The sequence below is a fragment of the Anguilla rostrata genome, chromosome 18 (genome assembly GCF_018555375.3).
Source record: "Anguilla rostrata isolate EN2019 chromosome 18, ASM1855537v3, whole genome shotgun sequence".
Lineage (NCBI taxonomy): Eukaryota > Metazoa > Chordata > Actinopteri > Anguilliformes > Anguillidae > Anguilla > Anguilla rostrata.
In genome coordinates this window covers 6,984,930-7,005,315 of record NC_057950.1, presented here as the reverse complement: position 1 = coordinate 7,005,315, position 20,386 = coordinate 6,984,930, and the positions used below count along the sequence as shown (strand labels likewise).

The following is a 20,386-nucleotide window of genomic DNA, read 5'->3' as shown; positions in this document are numbered from 1 at the left end:
CCTTAAAAACGCTTTTTCTGAACTAAATCCCGGCACCCCTCTCTGTCTTTTCACTCTAATCCTGATTGGTATTGCTCACACGCATGCCATGTCTGGAGAATATGAAAATGATAACTGAACTTTTTTTTTTTTTTTTTTACAGAGTAGCTTGAACCACATTTCTGAGTAATTGTAGTTCTGTAACAGGCATTTCTCATTAAGGGAAGATTTGTTGTATTTAAACTGCTAACTGTGTGAATTCATTGGTAGTTTGTACAACTGCACCTTCAGAGTAGGCCTATCTAGCTTCCCAACACTGTCCATAATATAAAAGCTAGTCCTTCAAGACTGCATACGCTGACTATTGAACATTACGGACTGGGATAAAAACAGTTAAACAAATTAAATGAATCTAGCTGGTGGAAATACTCTCACTGAACAACCAGCATTCTGTTATCAGGAACACTTTATTTTAAATGATAGGAAAACAAAAGTATGGCACTGATGGTGTAAAATACATTATTAACGTTTTTACATTTTATTAGCATCAACGGAAAGCCACAGTTCACTGCCGAACTCCCTGTGACGTAACAGTACATAGGACCCGCGAATTCCTTATTTTTTTTTAATGCGATTATTTTCCATTCATCAACAACTGCGAATTCAGGAAGAAAAAGCTGACGTCACAGATGTATAAGTTGTATTAATTCCAAGTTTTCAAGTTTATTTGTTCAGAGCAGCTTACTTCTTATCAGCATTCATTACTTATCCGCATTGTTTACGAATTTGTAGCCTATTGAATTTTATTGAAAACCGTTCTTTATCATGGGTCAGGGCTGTCGCAAGCACCGTCGAGTACACTTTCAGAATGACCTGGACGACGCAAAACCACCGTCTAAAGGTAAGTTTCATTGACAGGATTAGAAAATGTAGGACTTGAAAAACCGCATAATCCATGGACAACAGCCAGTTATTTTCAGAATGAATTTTCGAGCCAGCAGAATAGTTGTGTATCTAGTTCACAAAATGCCGAGCTAATTTCCTGGAAAATACACTGTAAGGCTACAGTATACCAAGCTAATAATACATCAATGGACACCATATTTATTAAAAATAAATAAATGTAACTGATCCACAGATTTAATGAAGTGGATCCACAAATAAATGTAACTGATCCACAAATAAATGCCGCTGATCCACAAATAAATAAAGCTGATCCACACATTTAATGCAGAGGATCCACAAATGAATGCAGCTGATCCACAAATAAATGCAGCTGATCCACAAATAAATGTTGCTGATGAACAAATAAATGCAGATGATCCACAAATTTAATGCAGAGGATCCACAAATGACATTAGGAATGCGATTCACATTGCCCTGTTATTGTCTTAGTACTGTGTATTGTCTAATGTAGCAAGGTATTCGATTACGTATGACAATAACACAAGCTGGTTCAGAACACAATATTGGTATTTTTACATCATGGCATTGAGGAAGCCAAGGTCCAGTAGTCCAAATGGCAAATTCTGGAACAGTTTACCCTGACCCTAGTCATCAAAAAAAAAAATGATGCCAAAGAGTTGTGTTGGATGACACTGTTTACCCCTTGCTTACAAATGTACAATTTTTTTATTTCTTTGAATCCCAGACGCAGCGGTCATCTTCCTTGTCGCTTCTGAGAAAAGCAAACTGAGCTCAGCCAAACCGGCGCCTTCAGCACCCAGGCTACAGAGGAAGAAGTTTCGGACCAGGAGAAGAGCTTACGTCTTCAAAACCCCCGAGGGGAAGAACCAGCACCCCATCCTGGTTAAGCCAAATGGGTGCCAAGTCTCCTTTCAGGACACAGACCACCGCCAGGCTGTCTGCCGAGTGGCTACGCCCGTCGCCGGCTCCAGTCGCCGTATATTGCTGAGCTCCGTCTCCACCAGGGACTCCATCCCAACACCCTGCGAAATCATTGTCTTCAGAAAGAAACTGGCCAGCGACAAGGTCGTGTCCATCATTGACGACATCCCAGAGCCCAAGAGAATCTTTGTAGTAAGCAAAGAGGTGGACAGCGCTCCTGGTCATGGTATCATGGCCAAGAACATCTGCGATGGCAAGGTGCAACTGGAGAGCAACAGTTCGGCCGTTCCGGTGGGTTCTGCGTAATGAACATAGGCGTTTTCTGTGTTGCGCATAAGAGAAAGTTGGATTTTGCATTTCAAAATGGTCCATCATGTGAAATACTAGAAACGTCTCATAAGAGATTACTGAAGTTGACAATTAGTGAATATCTTTCAAATTGGAAGCTTGATTTCCTCTTGTGTCCCAAAGTCCTGAGCTATGGCAGGCCAGTGACAACAAGGACGTAATGTCTGCAAATCACAAGTTATTTGATGCAAACTGATTGGGGGAGATGTCTAGGTTGAGAAATGCTCGATGGTTAATTAATTTGGACATGTTTATCTTTTCTTCATAGGGAAGTAGTTTGCCCAGCACTTTCCAAGGCCGGTCAGAGAACGAAACCTTGCCTCGGCGTCAGGGAGCCAAATCAGTGGGCAAATCTGCATATATCACAAAGATGGAGGCTGAAATGGAGGATTTCGAGGAACACATCTGTCTCTCTGACCATTCAGCAAGCAGTAATTTGCCTCGCACTTTCGAAGACCAGTCAGAGAACCGAGCCTTGCCTCGGCGCCAGGGAGCCAAATCAATGGGCAGACCTGCATACATCACAAAGATGGAGGCTCAAATGGAGGATTTCGAGGAACACATCTGTCTCTCTGACCAATCAGCAAGCAGTAATTTGCCTCGCACTTTCGAAGACCGGTCAGTGAACCGAGCCTTGCCTCGGCGCCAGGGAGCCAAATCAATGGGCAGATCTGCATACATCACAAAGATGGAGGCTGAAATGGAGGATTTAGAGGACCACATCTGTCTCTCTGACCATTCAGCAAGCAGTAATTTGCCTCGCACTTTCGAAGACCGGTCAGTGAACCGAGCCTTGCCTCGGCGCCAGGGAGCCAAATCAATGGGCAGACCTGCATACATCACAAAGATGGAGGCTGAAATGGAGGATTTCGAGGAACACATCTGTCTCTCTGACCAATCAGCAAGCAGAAGTTTGCCTCGCACTTTCCAAGGCCAGTCAGAGAACCGAGCCTTGCCTCGGCGCCAGGGAGCCAAATCAATGGGCAGATCTGCATATATCACAAAGATGGAGGCTCAAATGGAGGATTTCGAGGAACACATCTGTCTCTCTGACCAATCAGCAAGCAGTAATTTGCCTCGCACTTTCGAAGACCAGTCAGAGAACCGAGCCTTGCCTCGGCGCCAGGGAGCCAAATCAATGGGCAGACCTGCATACATCACAAAGATGGAGGCTCAAATGGAGTCCAAGGATTTCCAGGACCGCACCTGTCTCTCTGACCAATCGGCAAGCGGTAATCTGTCTTGCACTTTCCAAGATCGGTCAGAGAACCGAGCCTTGCCTCGGCGTCAGGGAGCCAAATCAATGGGCAGATCTGCATACATCACAAAGATGGAGGCTCAAATGGAGGATTTAGAGGACCACATCTGTCTCTCTGACCAATCAGCAAGCAGTAATTTGCCTCGCACTTTCGAAGACCAGTCAGAGAACCGAGCCTTGCCTCGGCGCCAGGGAGCCAAATCAGTGGGCAAATCTGCATATATCACAAAGATGGAGGCTGAAATGGAGGATTTAGAGGACCACATCTGTCTCTCTGACCAATCAGCAAGCAGTAATTTGCCTCGCACTTTCGAAGACCAGTCAGAGAACCGAGCCTTGCCTCGGCGCCAGGGAGCCAAATCAGTGGGCAAATCTGCATATATCACAAAGATGGAGGCTGAAATGGAGGATTTAGAGGACCACATCTGTCTCTCTGACCAATCAGCAAGCAGTAATCTGCCTCGCACTTTCCAAGGCCAGTCAGAGAACCGAACCTTGCCTCGGCGCCAGGGAGCCAAATCAATGGGCAGACCTGCATACATCACAAAGATGGAGGCTCAAATGGAGTCCAAGGATTTCCAGGACCGCACCTGTCTCTCTGACCAATCAGCAAGCGGTAATCTGTCTTGCACTTTCCAAGACCAGTCAGAGAACCGAGCCTTGCCTCGGGTTCAGGGAGCCAAGGTAGTGGGCAGATCTGCATATATCACAAAGATGGAGGCCCAGATGGGGTCCAAGGATTACCAGGACCGCATCCAAGCCATCGACCAGATAGTCGAAAGCTGCTGCCTGAATCCTGCCATGGTCACAGCCTGCATATTCCCAGTAAGTCAGCTCAGAATTCCAAACAAGTTGTACCAGGTGACCACTGGCCAAAGCGTTGTGCGTTCCAATACAGCCACAGACAGGGTCTAAAAAGACAGACAGTCTGAAAGCGGTCCTTTTGATTTGTGTATTGAGAACACAGTAGTTGAGAACATGGCAAGTCTGTTTATCTAGCATGCATCTGCAAGGGACACACGCTTATTGACTAGTAAACATAATGTGTCTATGCACAATTATGGGTCTTAAAACTATAATGACGCTCTGTACCGTATATTTTGCGTATTTACAAAGTTTTGTCATATTGTAAATACACAAATTGGATATAAATTGTCAAGTCCCTTCACTACCAGTGGTAAATGATTTTTTTTCTCCCTCTACTTGGCAAGGTTTTTGACAACATCAGGGGCAGGCTTGTGGAGTCCAACAGAATTATCAACTTGCACATGCTGAAGGCACTGGATGCGATCATCCCCCAGGTGAAGGAGAGCTTGCCCAAGGTGGCCAATATCGTGATCCCTGCAATTGTGGACAACCACTTCAACTCCAGGAACCCAGCCATCTCCAGTGCTGCCCTGGCCGCCATGCATGCCCTCGTGCAAAATCTAGGTGAGGCTTCCAAGGTCCTCTCAGGCGTGCCACCCACTGGCCCTTTGGGGAATCTCCCAAAGCCAGGGTCTGATGGCAGGCCTGGGCACTTGATTCCTTGTTTCTTTGCTGTTACAGATAACACCATAATGGTGGAGATTTTGGCCACCAAGGCCCAGCTAATTGGTGGACAGGCTAAGTTGGACCTCACTCATACCGTGGCAGGTACTTTCCTCCGCATGGCTCACTGCATTATTTTGATTGGTTCAAACATGATGACATGATTAACAGCTCACCAAATAGGTAAAACAGGTTAGCTTGTGCATCGGAATGAGCCCACCCATGCACCCTGTCTTCTTTAGACATGGTGGAGGAGGCGTACTCCCGGAAGCCCAAGATGGTGGAAAAGGAAGTGCTTCCCCTGCTGTGGCACATGCTGGCCGTCAGCAGTAACAGCGCCGCCACGGGCGCCTTGCTCAGCGCACTGCACAGCCAGATGGGGACCAAGCTGAGGACGCACGCCGCGTCACAGCCCTTCACTATCACCAAGTGCCTGGACCACTTCCTCCGTACCGTCTGATGGACCCCGACCTGCCCGCAAGCTGCACGCCGGAATTCAGAGTGTGCCACTGGCCGCCACTGCAAGTTCTGCCGAACCCCGATGCGTTTTGCGCAATTTGTTCTCAAGTCGGCAAGCATTCAGCAAGATAATCCAGTAATTTTACTAACGTTTAACCAGCCAGTTAGCTAGACGTCACGGTCACTCAGCTACTTATCTGCTTGACTGGGCTGTCTGGCTGGCTGCCTGGTAGACTGAACTGTCCTGATACATTAAAAAAAAAAAAAAAAAAAAATTTAAAAGAATTACAAAACATTAAAAAAAAAAACATATTGCAGATTACATTGATTCTTGTACAAATTAAATGCAACTAGCTAGTGTTTTTGGCTAAATGGCTGGGCTGTACAGCCAAATGGGTTATCTTGTTATCTTGGTACCTTAACAGTTATGCCCAGTTAGCCAAATTATTATGATTTATTTATTTATTTATTTATTTCTTTATTTATTTATTTATTTATTTCTTTATTTATTTATTTCTTTATTTATTTATTTATTTATTTATTTATTTTTGTGAGGCAGAAGATTGAGATGTCTAGGTTAAAAGGTCAGGATTATTACTAATTATTAATATTATTACTAACTAATTACTAATCATTTAAAAGAAATAAATAAATACAAATAGACAAAAAAAAAAAAAAAATACAAAAAACACAAACAAAAAAAAAAGTTCCCAAAATGAACCCTGATGAAATTAGATTTGAAGCTGCAGAAGTTGAGATGTTGTGGTTGATGCAATAGTTGTCATTTTACTGTGCTTCCCAGTCCTGTCATGATATAATATTAGTTTTAGGCACAGCATGAATGCATAAATAAATTACTTTCAAATGTTACATTGAAAATAACTGGTATCCTTGAAGAAGAGGCTTTGTGTGAACAGGCGGAAGTCTGAATTCAAATTTAAATTCTGTGATATGATAATGAAATATATGTCGTTTGTATGTTGATGGTTAAGTTTAAAGATCTGTGTAGAGATTGTTAAATACTGTGTTTACTTTCTTAACTTTGGTAAAGACAGTATTTGATAAATAATTCTTATTTTGGAACCTTCACAGAAAACATTACTATTATATCTACTATTATATTGTCATTGCCTTAGATCTTCCAACAAAAGACTTCCTCTGTCTCAGTGACATATTAAAACAAGAGGCGACTTGGTTAAAACAAGGTATTTGCAGCTGTAACTCTTTGTCTTCCAGTAAATCTTGTTTAAAATGTCATTTTAAGAAACCACATGTAGCTATTTTTTTCCTGTATTCTTGTTTTATTCAATATGCATTTCTTTTATTCTTTGTTTATTGTATCCATACCTTTTATAGTGTCAAGTACTTTGTGCCCCCTGTAAAAATGTGGTTTACAAAATAAAGGTATCAATATCAGAAGAATGTGTATGGATGTCATGTCTCGTCCTAATAAAATATTTCTTGCGTTTGAAACAAAATGACTGATTGGGACTGAAAGGTATTCAGCTTTCTGCTCAGTTGCCTTTTTTTTTTTTTTTGCACTCAACAAACCAAATGAAGATACGGGGTGGTCATTCTCATAAGTGGGCTAACGTAACCTTTGCCTGTATGGCCGGTAATTCGTAAGCCGCAGTGTAATTGGTCGATTGCTGTTTTGAGAAGGGGATTCATTGAGTAATTCCAATTTCCAAAGAACGAACAGTCAGCCAGAATCTCTTTGAAGCAGCAACCGTTTAATTTAGGGGGTGGCGTCTGTGTGACTGTTGCGTTTGCGAGGTTGTGCGTGCACGAATTACTGGGGAAGTGGCACACATTCGGAACCCGGTGCTCAGATATGCTGTCGAAAGCCTGTGCCGCTCGAGCTCGTTGTGGGGTAGACTCGGTTAATAAACAGTCACATTGACTAGATAAGTACTGACCCATTACAAACGGAAAGGACTGAAGTAGGCTAATCACGTCGCGCTCGGAAAAAGCATCAATTTCTGAGGTGAGTACGATGCTTTCAAACTTTGATTTCTGTGGAATGCGCGACATTAATGGAAAATCATTTGCATTTGGACTTATAAATTGGAATATTCTCAGAAAATATTCGGCCAGAACGATGCTGCTTTACTTGCCAGGATCTGTCGCCTATTCATAGTTGTAGAAATGGCGATGCTGACGACTAGTCCTTTCATTGAAAACACGGTGTTACAGAAACGTACAGAATGGAATTATACATAAATAATGTGTTAGACAGGAGAATATATACATATAAATATATATATTTTTTAATTATTATTCTGTAGAATATCACAAATAAGCAGACTTCATTTAGGATGCTGTAGTCATAGAATATAATGAAAAACGGACATTACACAGCTGCACATCTTAAAAAATTGATGTTCTTCCCCTATTAGGCTACCCGTTCTTGATAAAAGCCCACTGTGCACGCACCGATGGAATAAATTACATCTGTGAGGATTACATTTTAGAAATAACCAACACAGAGCTGTATGGCTTATTCGGCATCTCCTACTTACTCATACATTGTATTCAAAAGCCATTTGGCGTTGACTGGGGCTTAATCATTTGTCATCGGAACAAAAACCAAACGCGAAGCATTCACATCTATCTAATGAACGAATGTATGCCACATATCGAGTGGCAAAAACCATGCTGGACCTTTTTTTCTGATTTAATCGAAAAAAAATGAAATGAACCCTGAATCTTTGCAGTCTGATAACGCAGATGTGCAATTATGCAATGCTGAATAATGAGTAAGTGCTGTACATTGTCAAGAGATGCAGTTTTATTTTTTTACTTAAATATTTTTATTAATTAATTACATTCTTTTTTTCTTTCTTTTTTTTTTGGTGTGAGGACGGCAGCCACAGAGCTTGTTCCCTTCCTCTCCCTGACCTATTTTGGCGGTTCTGTTTTGACAATGCAGATAACTGAGGATACCGCTACAATGCACCTTAATGCATATCGTCACAGTACAATAAACACATTTCAGTCCTTAAATGTCATATCATGCATAATACTTGTAGTTCACAGATCAGTTCACAACAGTTAACGCCTAAGCCCAACTAGAATTAAAACTAAATCAACTGCAGATTTGGTACGTTTAGTATTGGATTAGACGAACAGTCTGGGAAAACACTATGGTGGATATCACTGCTTGAAAGACCAGACGCAGAGATGTTTCCGCACTAAGGTGTGCCTGTGCAAGGTATCTGTGCTGGGAGGCTGAAAAAGCAGGCAGGCAGCTGTACCTGTAGGTCTACAGTGTTCATGTATGTCCTTGCAGCCAGAAGCCAGGTGATGCCCATTACAAACCCATGGCCTTTAGTGTCTATCCATCCATCCATCCATCCATTATCTATGCCCGCTTATCCTGGGCAGGGTCGCGGGGGGGGGGGGGGGGGGGTGCTGTTCTGCTAGAGCCTATCCCAGCGTGCATTGGGCAAGAGGCAGGATTACACCCTGGACAGGCCACCAATCTATCGCAGGACACACCCAGCATTCACTCACTCATGCACGCATACCTATGGGAAATTTAGAGTCTCCAGTTAACCTACCTGCATGTCTTTGGACCAGAGTAGTCAGAGGAAACCCACGTGGACACGGGGAGAACTTAGAGCCTATGAGGATGACAAATGTCAGTCAACATGTGAGTTCTCCAAAACATGCATAAATAAATAAATACATAAATAAAACATTTAACATGCCTAGCCCCAAGATGATGGTTTAAAAAATATTGAAACTAAATAAGTCATTTATCCATTTTTCAACATTTAAGTACAATTTAATGCACTGATATACAGTACATATTAAATACTTGAGAACGGGGATCTGAACGTCAAGTCCAGGAATGCCACAGAGTTTGAGATCCCAAAATGTATTTTTCCTTACCTTGTTATGAACAATGTGACCCCAAAGGCTGAAAACACTACTAAGCACTATTAAGAGCACACCAGAAAGAGATATTTCAGGCACATCAGTATGGAGACAGGAAATGATATATACATCTGCAAAAACCAATTGCCTCTTCCTGTCCATAAGAGTAGAATGAATGTGTTAAAGTGTATACTATCTTTTTGGGCATACATGGTGCATGTACAGTTCCTGTGCAAATCCAGGTATACATTTTTATCAGGTGCAACACACTTAGCCAAAGGGCTTTGATACCCTCCATCACTGTAGCCTACTACAAATTAAAAAAATAAAAATAAATAAAATAAAAAATGGGGGAAATGGCATGACATCCTGTTTCTTTCTTTCCCCAGAGTGGGTTTTTTTTAAATCATTATTTTTACCAGGATGAACAGAGCTGTAGCCGCCTGCTGGACGTTCGTACTGCTGTCGGCCTTCTTCTGCGAGACGGTGATGTCGAAGGGCGGGCGGGGCGGGGCGCGGGGCGCGGCGCGGGGGAGCGCCCGCGGATCGCGCACGCGGTTCAAGGCGCCGCGGCGCTACAGCTCGTCCCCGGGGAGGGTCGCCGGCGTCGCCGCGGCCGGAGCCGCCGCCGGGATGGCCGCCGGGGCGTGGTACGGGTCGTCCTCGTCCTCGTCGTTCCGCTCGGAGGGCGGGAACAGGACGGACGGCGACTTCTACAGCTACAGGACGTCGGGCTCCGCCCCGCGCGGGACGGCCCTCCTGCCGTTCCTCTCCCTGTTCGGTTCCGTCGGCTCGCTCACGTGCTTCGGCCTCTGATTTGCGCCGGCGCGCCTGGCTCAGGAGAAAAGTGATACTTTACTTCAGGGCCGGACGACGTGCAACTCGAATGCCACACAACACGTCGCCACACGGTGGCAGTCGTATTCAGCAACGTTCAAAATCATCTGTTGCAACTGAAATAAGCAAAGAGCATATCATTGGCATAGAGCGGTGTTGCTCTGAACTTTTGTTGTGGTAAATTGTTCTGAATGATTCTGAATGCAGTTATGCCATTAGATAATGTAATGGTGTCCGGTACCTACAATGGTGTGTGCACAAGAGGCCCTGATGTAAAGTATTACTGAACAGCTAACTGTATTGATTTTTATAAGTTATAGTTTAGCAAAGTGCAGTGCAAAATAAGTGTTATTAAGGTAAAATGGCTGTTATCAAAACCACTGTTAATTCCACACAAACAGGCTATATTATTACATAAGCTATTACTCTACAATGTAAAAAACAATCATTCCCCACTCTTCTGATTTCCTATGGGGTCCCACAAAATGGTCGATTCATTTAATACTTATAACCAATGCACTGCATAATTTACATCCAGCAAACTGCAAAATGTGGTCATACAATGCCCTTTATTAGCAAAAACAGTGTTTAACTTGCTTAATGTCTATTTAAAAAAAAATGTATTATGCATTGGTAAAATAATGCATTGGTGCCAATTTATACGTCATTCCATGGTGAAATGCCGAATATATTGATTACACAGGGAATATGGAAGAACAATCTCTAGCTCAAAAAAACAATGCAAATAATACTGATTCTCAGTTTCCAGTTAAATACTGTATATACAGTACAATTTAGATGTGTAGGCCTTGGCTCTCACTGATTTCCTTGGGTAATTCTTTCTACTCAAACAAAATTCTGACCTTAAAACTTCAATTCTACCTCGCGATGAAGTCATGGACTCATAAAATAGCATATTGGGTGGGTACAGGCTCTCTGCAACCCTAACAGATAAAGACTGCATTCAAACCTGCCAAAGGCCAGGATTAATTCTATGAAATAATTGATTTTAAAAAATCAAGACTTGCATTCACAGCCAATATTGTAGGTAATCTGAAAAAGCTTTGTACAAATTTTTCCACATTTTTTTGATGGAGTGTTAGCTGCAGTTTCGGGCAGTTGAATCCCACACATTTCAGACTGCCGTCCCCGCTCAGATGTTAATTCATCGTCCGGGTGAGAATCTGGATTACCTTCTTCTAGATCTCAGCGAGCTGTTGATGGAACGGAATCTAAAAAGCCTCTGGGCACTGTAGTTCTCTTGAGAAGGCTCTATTCAGCACTGTAGTTCTCTTGAGTAGGCTCTATTCAGCACTGTAGTTCTCTTGAGGAGGCTCTATTCAGCACTGTGGTTCTGTTGAGGCAGAATGGTCATTGCTGACATCCAACGATGTAAAAGCCGAGAAAAATGTTTAAATGAGAGGTGCTGTCATCTCCACAAAAAGCCTTCATCAACATACACATATCTCTGCATATACTAGCATATACATATCGCTCTTATATGTGCTCAGTTTACATGGCTAATATTGCTAATGATAACTACATGTGCCATGACATTAACTATACCCAGCATTAGTCTGTGGCATAAAAGGTTGGGCCAGATTCAGAGGAATTGCCATTTTGGTCGTAACTTTGAGTATGAGATTTAGCTACCCACTCAAGCCAAAATTGTTAACTTTTATTTTTTATTTTTGGCTAAAGTATGCTTTAAGCAGCATGAAAACAGCAAAGCACACATATAGCGTAACATTTATAGCTTTGCGTTTGGTTAATCTACTGAAATTTAAAGGGCAAGTTGAGGACTAATCATATCAGGTGACGTGACATTGTCCTGCTGGACCACACAGCTCGGGCAGGGCGATCCCCCTCAAGGCGAGAAGATTTACTTATAAAGAAGCCGCCAAAAAAACGAGTTGTACGTCTGCTCTCAACTGCTCTTCACGATGCCTACATTACATAGATGTGCTGCTTTCAGACTTGAGCCAAAGCAGCCACGGCACACCCACACAACCTAATTCCATTTCTGAAAGAACAGGTGGCAAAAAAAAGGAAAAAAAAAAAAGCAGAGCTTCTTGCCGCAGTGGGCCTTTAATAAGCAAGCTGTGAGTCTCCCAAACGGAGCACCAGGCTAAAGGTACTCACGCAAAAGTAGGTTACCCAACACCAGTTACACAACTTGAGTCATGTTGCGCTTGAATTACAACCTGAGAACTAGTCATTCTGCTATTCATTGGTTAGCTACTAGTCGTTCACAGGGCTGACTGTGACGTGCTGCGTGACAACTTGCTCTTAAAAAACGGCTCTATAAAGAGGGAGAACTGTCAGTCAATCCGCGGCAGTGGATTGATTGACACATATGCCTACATGTTGCTGTGATGTGACGGGCCTTCAAGGTGCGATTGGTGATTCCACAATTGGACTGGTTGGTAAAAATCTGTGGATACAGATACAGTTTAACAGCAGTCTTGGATGATTAAACAGTGAAAGCGAAAAAAGATGTAAAATAAAAAGGGGGGGGGGGGAGGGGGTATGGTTTTCGGGTACTTATGAGTTCAATGGTTGTTGAAAGTAACTCATAGTGCAAGCCACATTGTGGTCTGAGCCTGAATTTTTAATGTTCACGCCTCCAATTTTACGATACAAGAAATCATTTAGATTGTCCTGAACACTGTTTTGTAAACTCTGCACAGTATAAAATTCAGTGAGCTTCAAGTGAAATCAAAATCCGATGACTGACCTTTCTCAAAAAATACAGAATTTAAATAAACTTGTTGTGTACCAGAGAGTAAATTTAATCATGCATTGTAATGTTTACATATTCATTATACTGAACATCAAGTATATTTTGTAGATTGACATACAATATATTTAGAGAAATTATATTAAACTTTTACAAATATTTGCAAGTTTGAAGTTGTCATTACACTGTAAAAATGATATAATCTTGTAAGATAGATTGAGTAGTTCTGATTGAGTGTTACTGAAATACTTTGATTACACTGTAACCTTTGTCACCCAAATCCTTTTCGTATCAAGTACAAAGTTTTGTATTTTATTGCTTTTACAAATGTACTTTAATTGCCAATTTATTGTGTCCTGCTGTTGACATAAAATTAGTCTAAAACAGAAGTTCAGTTCCATGAAAGAAAATTTTATGTGAACGTATGTTGCACTTGTATAAAAATGTTAAACACGCACTGAAGTTTGAACATGTGGAACAAATGATTATTCCATTTCTTCATAAAAAAAATGAGAATTTTAAGGCTTCTCCTCATGGTTGGATAATTTTATTAAATTAAAAATGTAAATATTACATTTATATTAAGTTTCCCTGTTGCCTCATTCCTTTGACCTGCATCTGGCACAAACACCAGCTGTAGTCATTATAAAATAAATGCCCTTACCTCCCAAAATTACTCCATCCAGAATGTTCACTTTAAAAAGCACATTTATCTCTAATTAATGCACTTACATCAGACCCAATTTAGATGCAAAGCACCTCACGGATCTGGCTTGCAACTCATTTACTCACTCAAGCACATACTTACTCACATTTAGCAGGCTGAAGATTGTCCACAAGGGGGAGCTATTAGTACTCATGGTGCGTTGCATCAATGCCATTCAAAGTACAACGTGAAACTAGTCAATGCAAAAGCTTGACTCGTTACATTAAGAACAATTGAATATACTGAAATGTACCATATGAAATGTACATGGATGGGCTTCTGAAAAGTATACAATGATGACTATATTTCACAGCAGTGTACTGGTACAAAACAAATTCCTATACCTGAAAGTGACAGTAACCAGTTTATTTTCCCATATGTATTTAAGTGTTGCAATATCTTGATAATTGAACATACATTCAGTTTATTTTGTTTATGTAAGGGTGGGTAAATGTACGCAGGTAGTTGCCTAGTTACCTGGGTTTTTGCCCATGTAAGGCACACTTAGAGGACTATTATGCAAGCATCTCTACACTTACGACGCTCTGTTTTCCTAATCACAATTTTATCACAGCACTGCAAATAGGGCATTTCAATCTTCCTGAAGGAGAACCACTGACCACCTGGGACCACCTTAACATTCCTCTGACCAGCAGGGGGCGGTGTGATCAGTCCAGCATCACTCTGCCCAGCTCCCCTGGCCTGAATGCCCTGATGAAGTGGTATGCGGCAGCAGCGTAGTTCGACTTGGTGATGGTGATGTTACCTGGAAACAGAGGAGGGGGGGTTCTCCATTTTAAATGGAATAGTTGTCAAGGAAACTGGGCTTAAAAGATGGTTGAAGGTTCCACTCCCCGGTGTAGCTTTGCCTATTCACCTTTGAGTAATGTCAGCGGTGTAAATTACAGTAAATGTTCAGAAGAACAGAATGCCACTATGCAAATCATAAGCCAGGGTCATCTACAATGCAACTAACGGTTGAGCAGGAAGTTCCCTGGAAACCCACAGGGTCTGGTTATGTGGTCACCTTAAAAAGACAGTTAACCTCGTTGTGGGGAAAATGCGGTTAATAAACATTCACATTGACTAGATAAGCACTGACCCATTTCAAACATAAAGGATTGAAGTAGGCTAATCACATTGCGCTTGGAAAAAAGCATCAAATTCTGAGGTGAGTAGGCTACGATGCTTTCAAACTTTGATTTATGTGGAATGTGCGACATTAATGGGAAACTGTTTGTATTTGGAATTCTAAATTGGAATATTCTCAGAAAATATTCGGCCAGAACGGTGCTGCTGTACTTGCCAGGATCTGTCGCCTATTCATAGTTGTAGAAATGGCGATGCTGACGACTAGTCCTTTCATTGAAAACACGGTGTTACAGAAACGTATAGCATAGAATGTAAAACTAGACAATTCCTGCAGAAATTCTGAAGTGTGGTTGCCACCAATGCAAAGTGTCTGACATGAAGCCAAACATGACCTCATTTAGCCAACGCCTGGTTATGCAAGCAGCGTTCTGTCCTCTCCAGATTAGGTGAGGGTTAACTGGCCAGGCCATCTTGCTAACCATTATTTATCAAGATAATCCAGTCATTTTACTAACATTTAACCAGCCAGTTAGCTAGACGTCATGGTCACTTAGCTACTTATCTACTTGACTGGGCTGTCTGGCTGGCTGTCTAGTGGACTGAATCTATCTTGATACATATAAAAAAAACAAACAAAAAAAATAAATAAATAAAAACAAACAAAAAAATGATTTCAAGTAATTATAAAAAATAAAATAAAAACATATTTCAGATTACATTGATTCTTGTACAAGTACATTTTTAGAAATGTACTTGATTTGATGCAACTAGCTAGTGTTCTTGGCTAAATGGCTGGGCTGTACAGCCGAGCGGGTTATCTTGTTATCCTGGTACCTTAACAGTTAGGCCTATGCCCAGTTAGCCAGATGGCAAGGTCAGCTGTTACTTGGCTTGCAGCTATTCCCAGTTTGCTAGCTCTCACTTAAATGTCTTTTAAGTGCCAGAAAATCCAATGTGGCTCTAGAGGAAATTATTATATTTTTATTTATTTATTTATAAATAAATTTGGTGAGGCAGAAGATTGAGAGGTTAAAAGGTTAAGCTACTACTAATTGCTAATTATTTATATTATTACTAACTAATTACTAATAATTGAAAAACAAAATACAAATAGACAAAAAAAAAAAAAAAAAAAAAAAATCCTAACACAAAAACAAAAAAAATTCCCAAAATGAACCCTGAGGAATTTAGATTTGAAGCTACAGGAGTTGAGATGTTGTGGTTGATGCAATAGTTGTCATTTTACTGTGCTCCCCAGTCCTGTCATGATACAGCCTAATATTAGTTTTAGGCACAGCATGAATGCATAAATAAATTACTTTAAAATGTTACATTGAAAATAACTGGTATCCTTGAAGAAGAGGTTTTGTGTGAACAGGTGGAAGTAGTCTGAATTCCAATTTAAATTCTGTGATATGCTAATGAAATATATATAGTATGTTTGTTGATGGTTTAAAGATCTGTGTAGAGATTATCAAATACTGTGCTTACTTTCTTACCTTTGGTAAAGACAGTATTTGATAAATAATTTTTATTTTGGAACCTTAAGAAAGAAAACTACTATTATATCTATTATTATATTGCCATTGCCTTAGATCTTCAACAGAAGACTTCCTCTGTCTCAGTGACATTAAAACAAGAGGCGACTTGGTTAAAACAAGGTATTTGCAGCTGTAACTCTTTGTCTTCCAGTAAATCTTGTTTAAAATGTTGTTTTAAGAAACCTGCTTTCCAACCATATGTAGCTATTTTTCCTGTATTCCTGTTTTATTCAATATGCATTTCTTTTATTCTTTAATTATTGTATCCATACTTTTTATAGTGCCAAGTACTTTGTGCCCCCTGTAAAAATGTGGTCTACAAAATAAAGGTATTTATATAACAAGAATGTGTATGGATGTCATGTCTCGTCCTAATACAATATTTCTTTTGTTTGAAACAAAATGACTGATTGGGACTGAAAGGTATTCAGCTTTCTGCTCAGTTGCTGTTTTTTTGCACTCAAAAAACCAAATGACGATACGGGGTGGTCATACTCATGTAGCCTAGTGTTACTTTTGCCTGTATGGCCGGTAATATTCGTAAGCCGCAGCGTAATTGGTCAATTGCTGTTTTGAGAAGGGGATTCATTGAGTAATTCCAATTTCCAAAGAACGAACAGTCTGCCAGAATCCCTTTGAAGCAGCAACCGTTTAATTTAGGAGGTGGCGTCTGTGTGACTGTTGCGTTTGCGAGGTCATGCTTTCACAAATTACTGGGGAAGTGGCACACATTTGGAACCCGGTGCTCGGGTATGCGGTCGAAAGCTCGAGCTCGTTGTGGGGAAAACGCGGTTAATAAACAGTCACATTGACTATATAAGCACTGACCCGTTTCAGACGGAAAGGGTTGAAGTAGACTAATCACACTGCGCTTGGAAAAAAGCATCAATTTCTGAGGTGAGTAGGCTACGATGCTTTAAAACTTTGATTTAAGTGGAATGTGCGACATTAATGGGAAACTGTTTGTATTTGGAATTCTAAATGGGAATATTCTCAGAAAATATTCGGGCAGAACGATGCTGCTTTACTTGCCAGGATCTGTCGTCTATTCATAGTTGTAAAACGTAGATTTCAATTATACAACGCTGAATAAGGAGTTAGTGCTGTGCATTGTTAAGAGATGCAGTTGTATTTATTTCCGATAAATAATTCTATCAATTAATTAATTTTTATTTATTCATTTTTTTTTTGGTGTGAGGACGGCAGCCACAGAGCTTTTTCCTTCCTCTCCCTGACCTATTTTGAACATCCTGTTTTGGCAATGCAGATAACAGATACCGCTACAATGCACCTTAATGCATATCGTCACAGTACAATAAACACATTTCAGTCCTTAAATCCTTCTGTCATATCATGCATAATACTTGTAGTTCACAGATCTGTTTACAACAGTTAAGCCCAACTAGAATTAAAACTAAATCAACAGAAGATTTGGTATGTTAGTTTTTGATTAGACAAACAGTCTGGGAAAAAACTGGGTTGGATATCACTGCTTGAAAGACCAGGCGCAGAGATGTTTCTGCACTAAGGTGTGCCTGTGCAAGGTATCTGTGCTGGGAGGCTGCAAAAGCAGGCAGGCAGCTGTACCTGTAGGTCTACAGTGTTCATGGATGTCCCTGCAGCCAGAAGCCAGATGATGCCCATTACAAACCCATGGCCTTTAGTGCCTATCCATCCATCCATCCATCCATTATCTATTCCCACTTATCCTGGGCAGGGTCGCGGGGAGCGCATCCCAGCTGCACCAGTCACCCTGACAGGCCGCCAGTCTATGGCAGAGCATGCACACACCATTCACTCACTTACACACTTATACCTATAGGCAATTTAGAGTCTCCAGTTAACCTACCTGTATGTCTTTGGACTGTGGGATAAAACTGGAGTACCTGGAGGAAATTCACGTGGACACAAGGAGAATTTAGAGCGTATGAGGATGACAGATGTCAGTCAACATGTGAGTTCAGAAAAAAAAGGCAAAAATAAGTAAATAAAATATTTAAAATGCCTTGTCCCAAGATGATGGTTTAAAATTATTGAAACTAAATAAGTAATTTATCAATTTTCAACATTTAGTACATTTTAATGCACTGATATACACTACATATTAAATACTTGAGAACGGGGATCTGAACGTCAAGTCCTGGAATGCCACAGAGTTTGAGATCCCAAAATGTATGACACTATGAAGGTGAATCAGAAAATTTTTCCTTACCTTGTTACGAACAATGTGACCCCAAAGGCTGAAAACACTACTAAGCACTATTAAGAGCACACCAGAAAGAGATATCTCAGTCACCTTCAGTATGGAGACAGGAAATGATGTATACATCTGCAAAAACTGCCATTTGCCTCTTCCTGTCCACTTGAGTAGAATGAATGTGTTAAAGTGTATACTATCATTTTGTGCATACGTACATCGTTCATGTACAGTTCCTGAGCAAATCCAGGTATACATTTTTATCAGGTGCAACATACTTAGCCTAAGGGCTTGGATACCCTCCATCACTGTAGCCTACTACAAATTAAAAAAATAAACAAATATGGGGGAAATGGCATGACATCCTGTTTCTTTCTTTCCCCAGAGTGGGTTTATTATTATTTTTATTTTTTACCAGGATGAACAGAGCTGTAGCCGCCTGCTGGACGTTCGTACTGCTGTCGGCCTTCTTCTGCGAGACGGTGATGTCGCAGGTCAGGAGAGGCGGCGTGAGGGGCGGCGCGAGGGGCGGAGCGCGAGGGAGCGGCTCGCGAGGGAGCAGAGAGCGAGGGAGGGAGCGAGGGAGCAGCGAGGGAGGGAGCGCCCGCGAATACGGCTCGTACCCGGCGAGGTTCTCCAGCGCTGCCGGAATGACCGCCGCGCCCGGGACCACCCTCCTGCCGTTCCTTTCCCTGTTCGGGTCCGTCGGCTTGCTTCGATATTTCAGCCTCTGATTTTTGCACCGTCGCACTTTGCTTAGGAAAAAAGTGATACTTTACTTCAGGGCTAGAAGTGCAACTTGAATACCACACAACAAAACCACACAGCACGTCCCCACATAGTGGCAGTCATATTCAGTAGCATTCATAACGGAAGTAAACGTTCATGAACATTCAAAATCATTTAATTACTATACATTAAACAATGCATTGGTGCCAATTTGTAATTCATTCCATGGTGAAATGCCGAATATATTGATTACACAGGGAATATGGAAGAACAATCTCTAGCTCAAAAAACTATGCAAATAATATTTATATATTTTGTAGATTTACATACAATATATTTAGAGAAATTATATTAAACTTTTACAAATATTTGCAAGTTTGAAGTTGTAAAAATGATATAATCTTGTAAGATAGATTGAGTAGTTCTGATTGAGTGTTACTGAAATACTTTGATTACACTGCAACCTTTGTCACCCAAATCCTTTTCGTATCAAGTACAAAGTTTTGTATTTTATTGCTTTTACAAATGTACTTTAATTGCCAATTTATTGTGTCCTGCTGTTGACATAAAATTAGTCTAAAACAGAAGTTCAGTTCCATGATCCAATTTTTTGTGAACGTATGTTGCACTTGTATAAAAATGTTAAACACGCACTGAAGTTTGAACATGTGGAACAATTGATTATTCCATTTCTTCATTAAAAAAATGTGAGAATTTTAAGGCTTCTCCTCATGGTTGGATAATTTTGTTAAATTTAAATTTTAGATATTACATTTATATTAAGTTTCCTTGCTGCCTCATTCCTTTGACCTGTATCTGGCACAAACACCAGCTGTAGTCATTATAAAATAAATGCCCTTACCTCCCAAAATAACTCCATCCATAATGTTCACTTAAAAAAAGCACATTTATCTCTAATTAATGCACTTACATCAGACCCAATTTAGATGCAAAGCATCTTCTTTACTCACTCAAGCACATACTTACTCACATTTAGCAGGCTGAAGATTGTCCACAAGGGGGAGCTATTAGTACTCATGGTGTGGTGCATCAATGCCACTGTGTGTTCAAATTACAACATGAAACTAGTCAATGCAAAAGCTTGACTGGTTACATTAAGAAAAATTTAATATACTGAAATGTATGACCCGTATGAAATGTACATGGATGGGCTTCTGAAAAGTATACAATGATGACTATATTTCACAGCAGTGTACTGGTACAAAAACAAATTCCTATA

General features: G+C 40.9%; 2 protein-coding genes across 2 annotated transcripts; both read left to right on the top strand.

Annotated features, from left to right (window-relative positions):
- Nucleotides 1-2,452: 2,452 nt before the first annotated feature.
- LOC135244869 (uncharacterized) lies at nt 2,453-5,861 on the top strand. The gene is made up of 4 exons (XM_064317508.1): nt 2,453-4,258; nt 4,645-4,864; nt 4,982-5,068; nt 5,206-5,861. Exons 1-4 carry the CDS (start codon nt 2,546-2,548, stop codon nt 5,421-5,423), a joined length of 2,238 nt encoding a protein of 745 aa, XP_064173578.1. The 5' UTR covers nt 2,453-2,545; the 3' UTR covers nt 5,424-5,861.
- Nucleotides 5,862-7,024: 1,163 nt separating this feature from the next.
- On the top strand, nt 7,025-10,865 carry sprn (shadow of prion protein). Its single transcript, XM_064316977.1, has 2 exons — nt 7,025-7,409; nt 9,694-10,865. The coding sequence occupies exon 2, from the start codon at nt 9,728-9,730 to the stop codon at nt 10,118-10,120; it is 393 nt and encodes a 130-aa protein (XP_064173047.1). The 5' UTR covers nt 7,025-7,409; nt 9,694-9,727; the 3' UTR covers nt 10,121-10,865.
- The last annotated feature ends 9,521 nt before the right edge of the window (nt 10,866-20,386 follow it).

Coding starts and splice junctions, on each gene's coding strand:
- LOC135244869 (XM_064317508.1), top strand. CDS start 2,546: ATGGAGGCTGAAATGGAGGATTTCGAGGAACACATCTGTCTCTCTGAC. Junction 4,259..4,644: donor TCACAGCCTGCATATTCCCA/GTAAGTCAGCTC, acceptor CTACTTGGCAAG/GTTTTTGACAACATCAGGGG. Junction 4,865..4,981: donor TGCCCTCGTGCAAAATCTAG/GTGAGGCTTCCA, acceptor TTGCTGTTACAG/ATAACACCATAATGGTGGAG.
- sprn (XM_064316977.1), top strand. CDS start 9,728: ATGAACAGAGCTGTAGCCGCCTGCTGGACGTTCGTACTGCTGTCGGCC.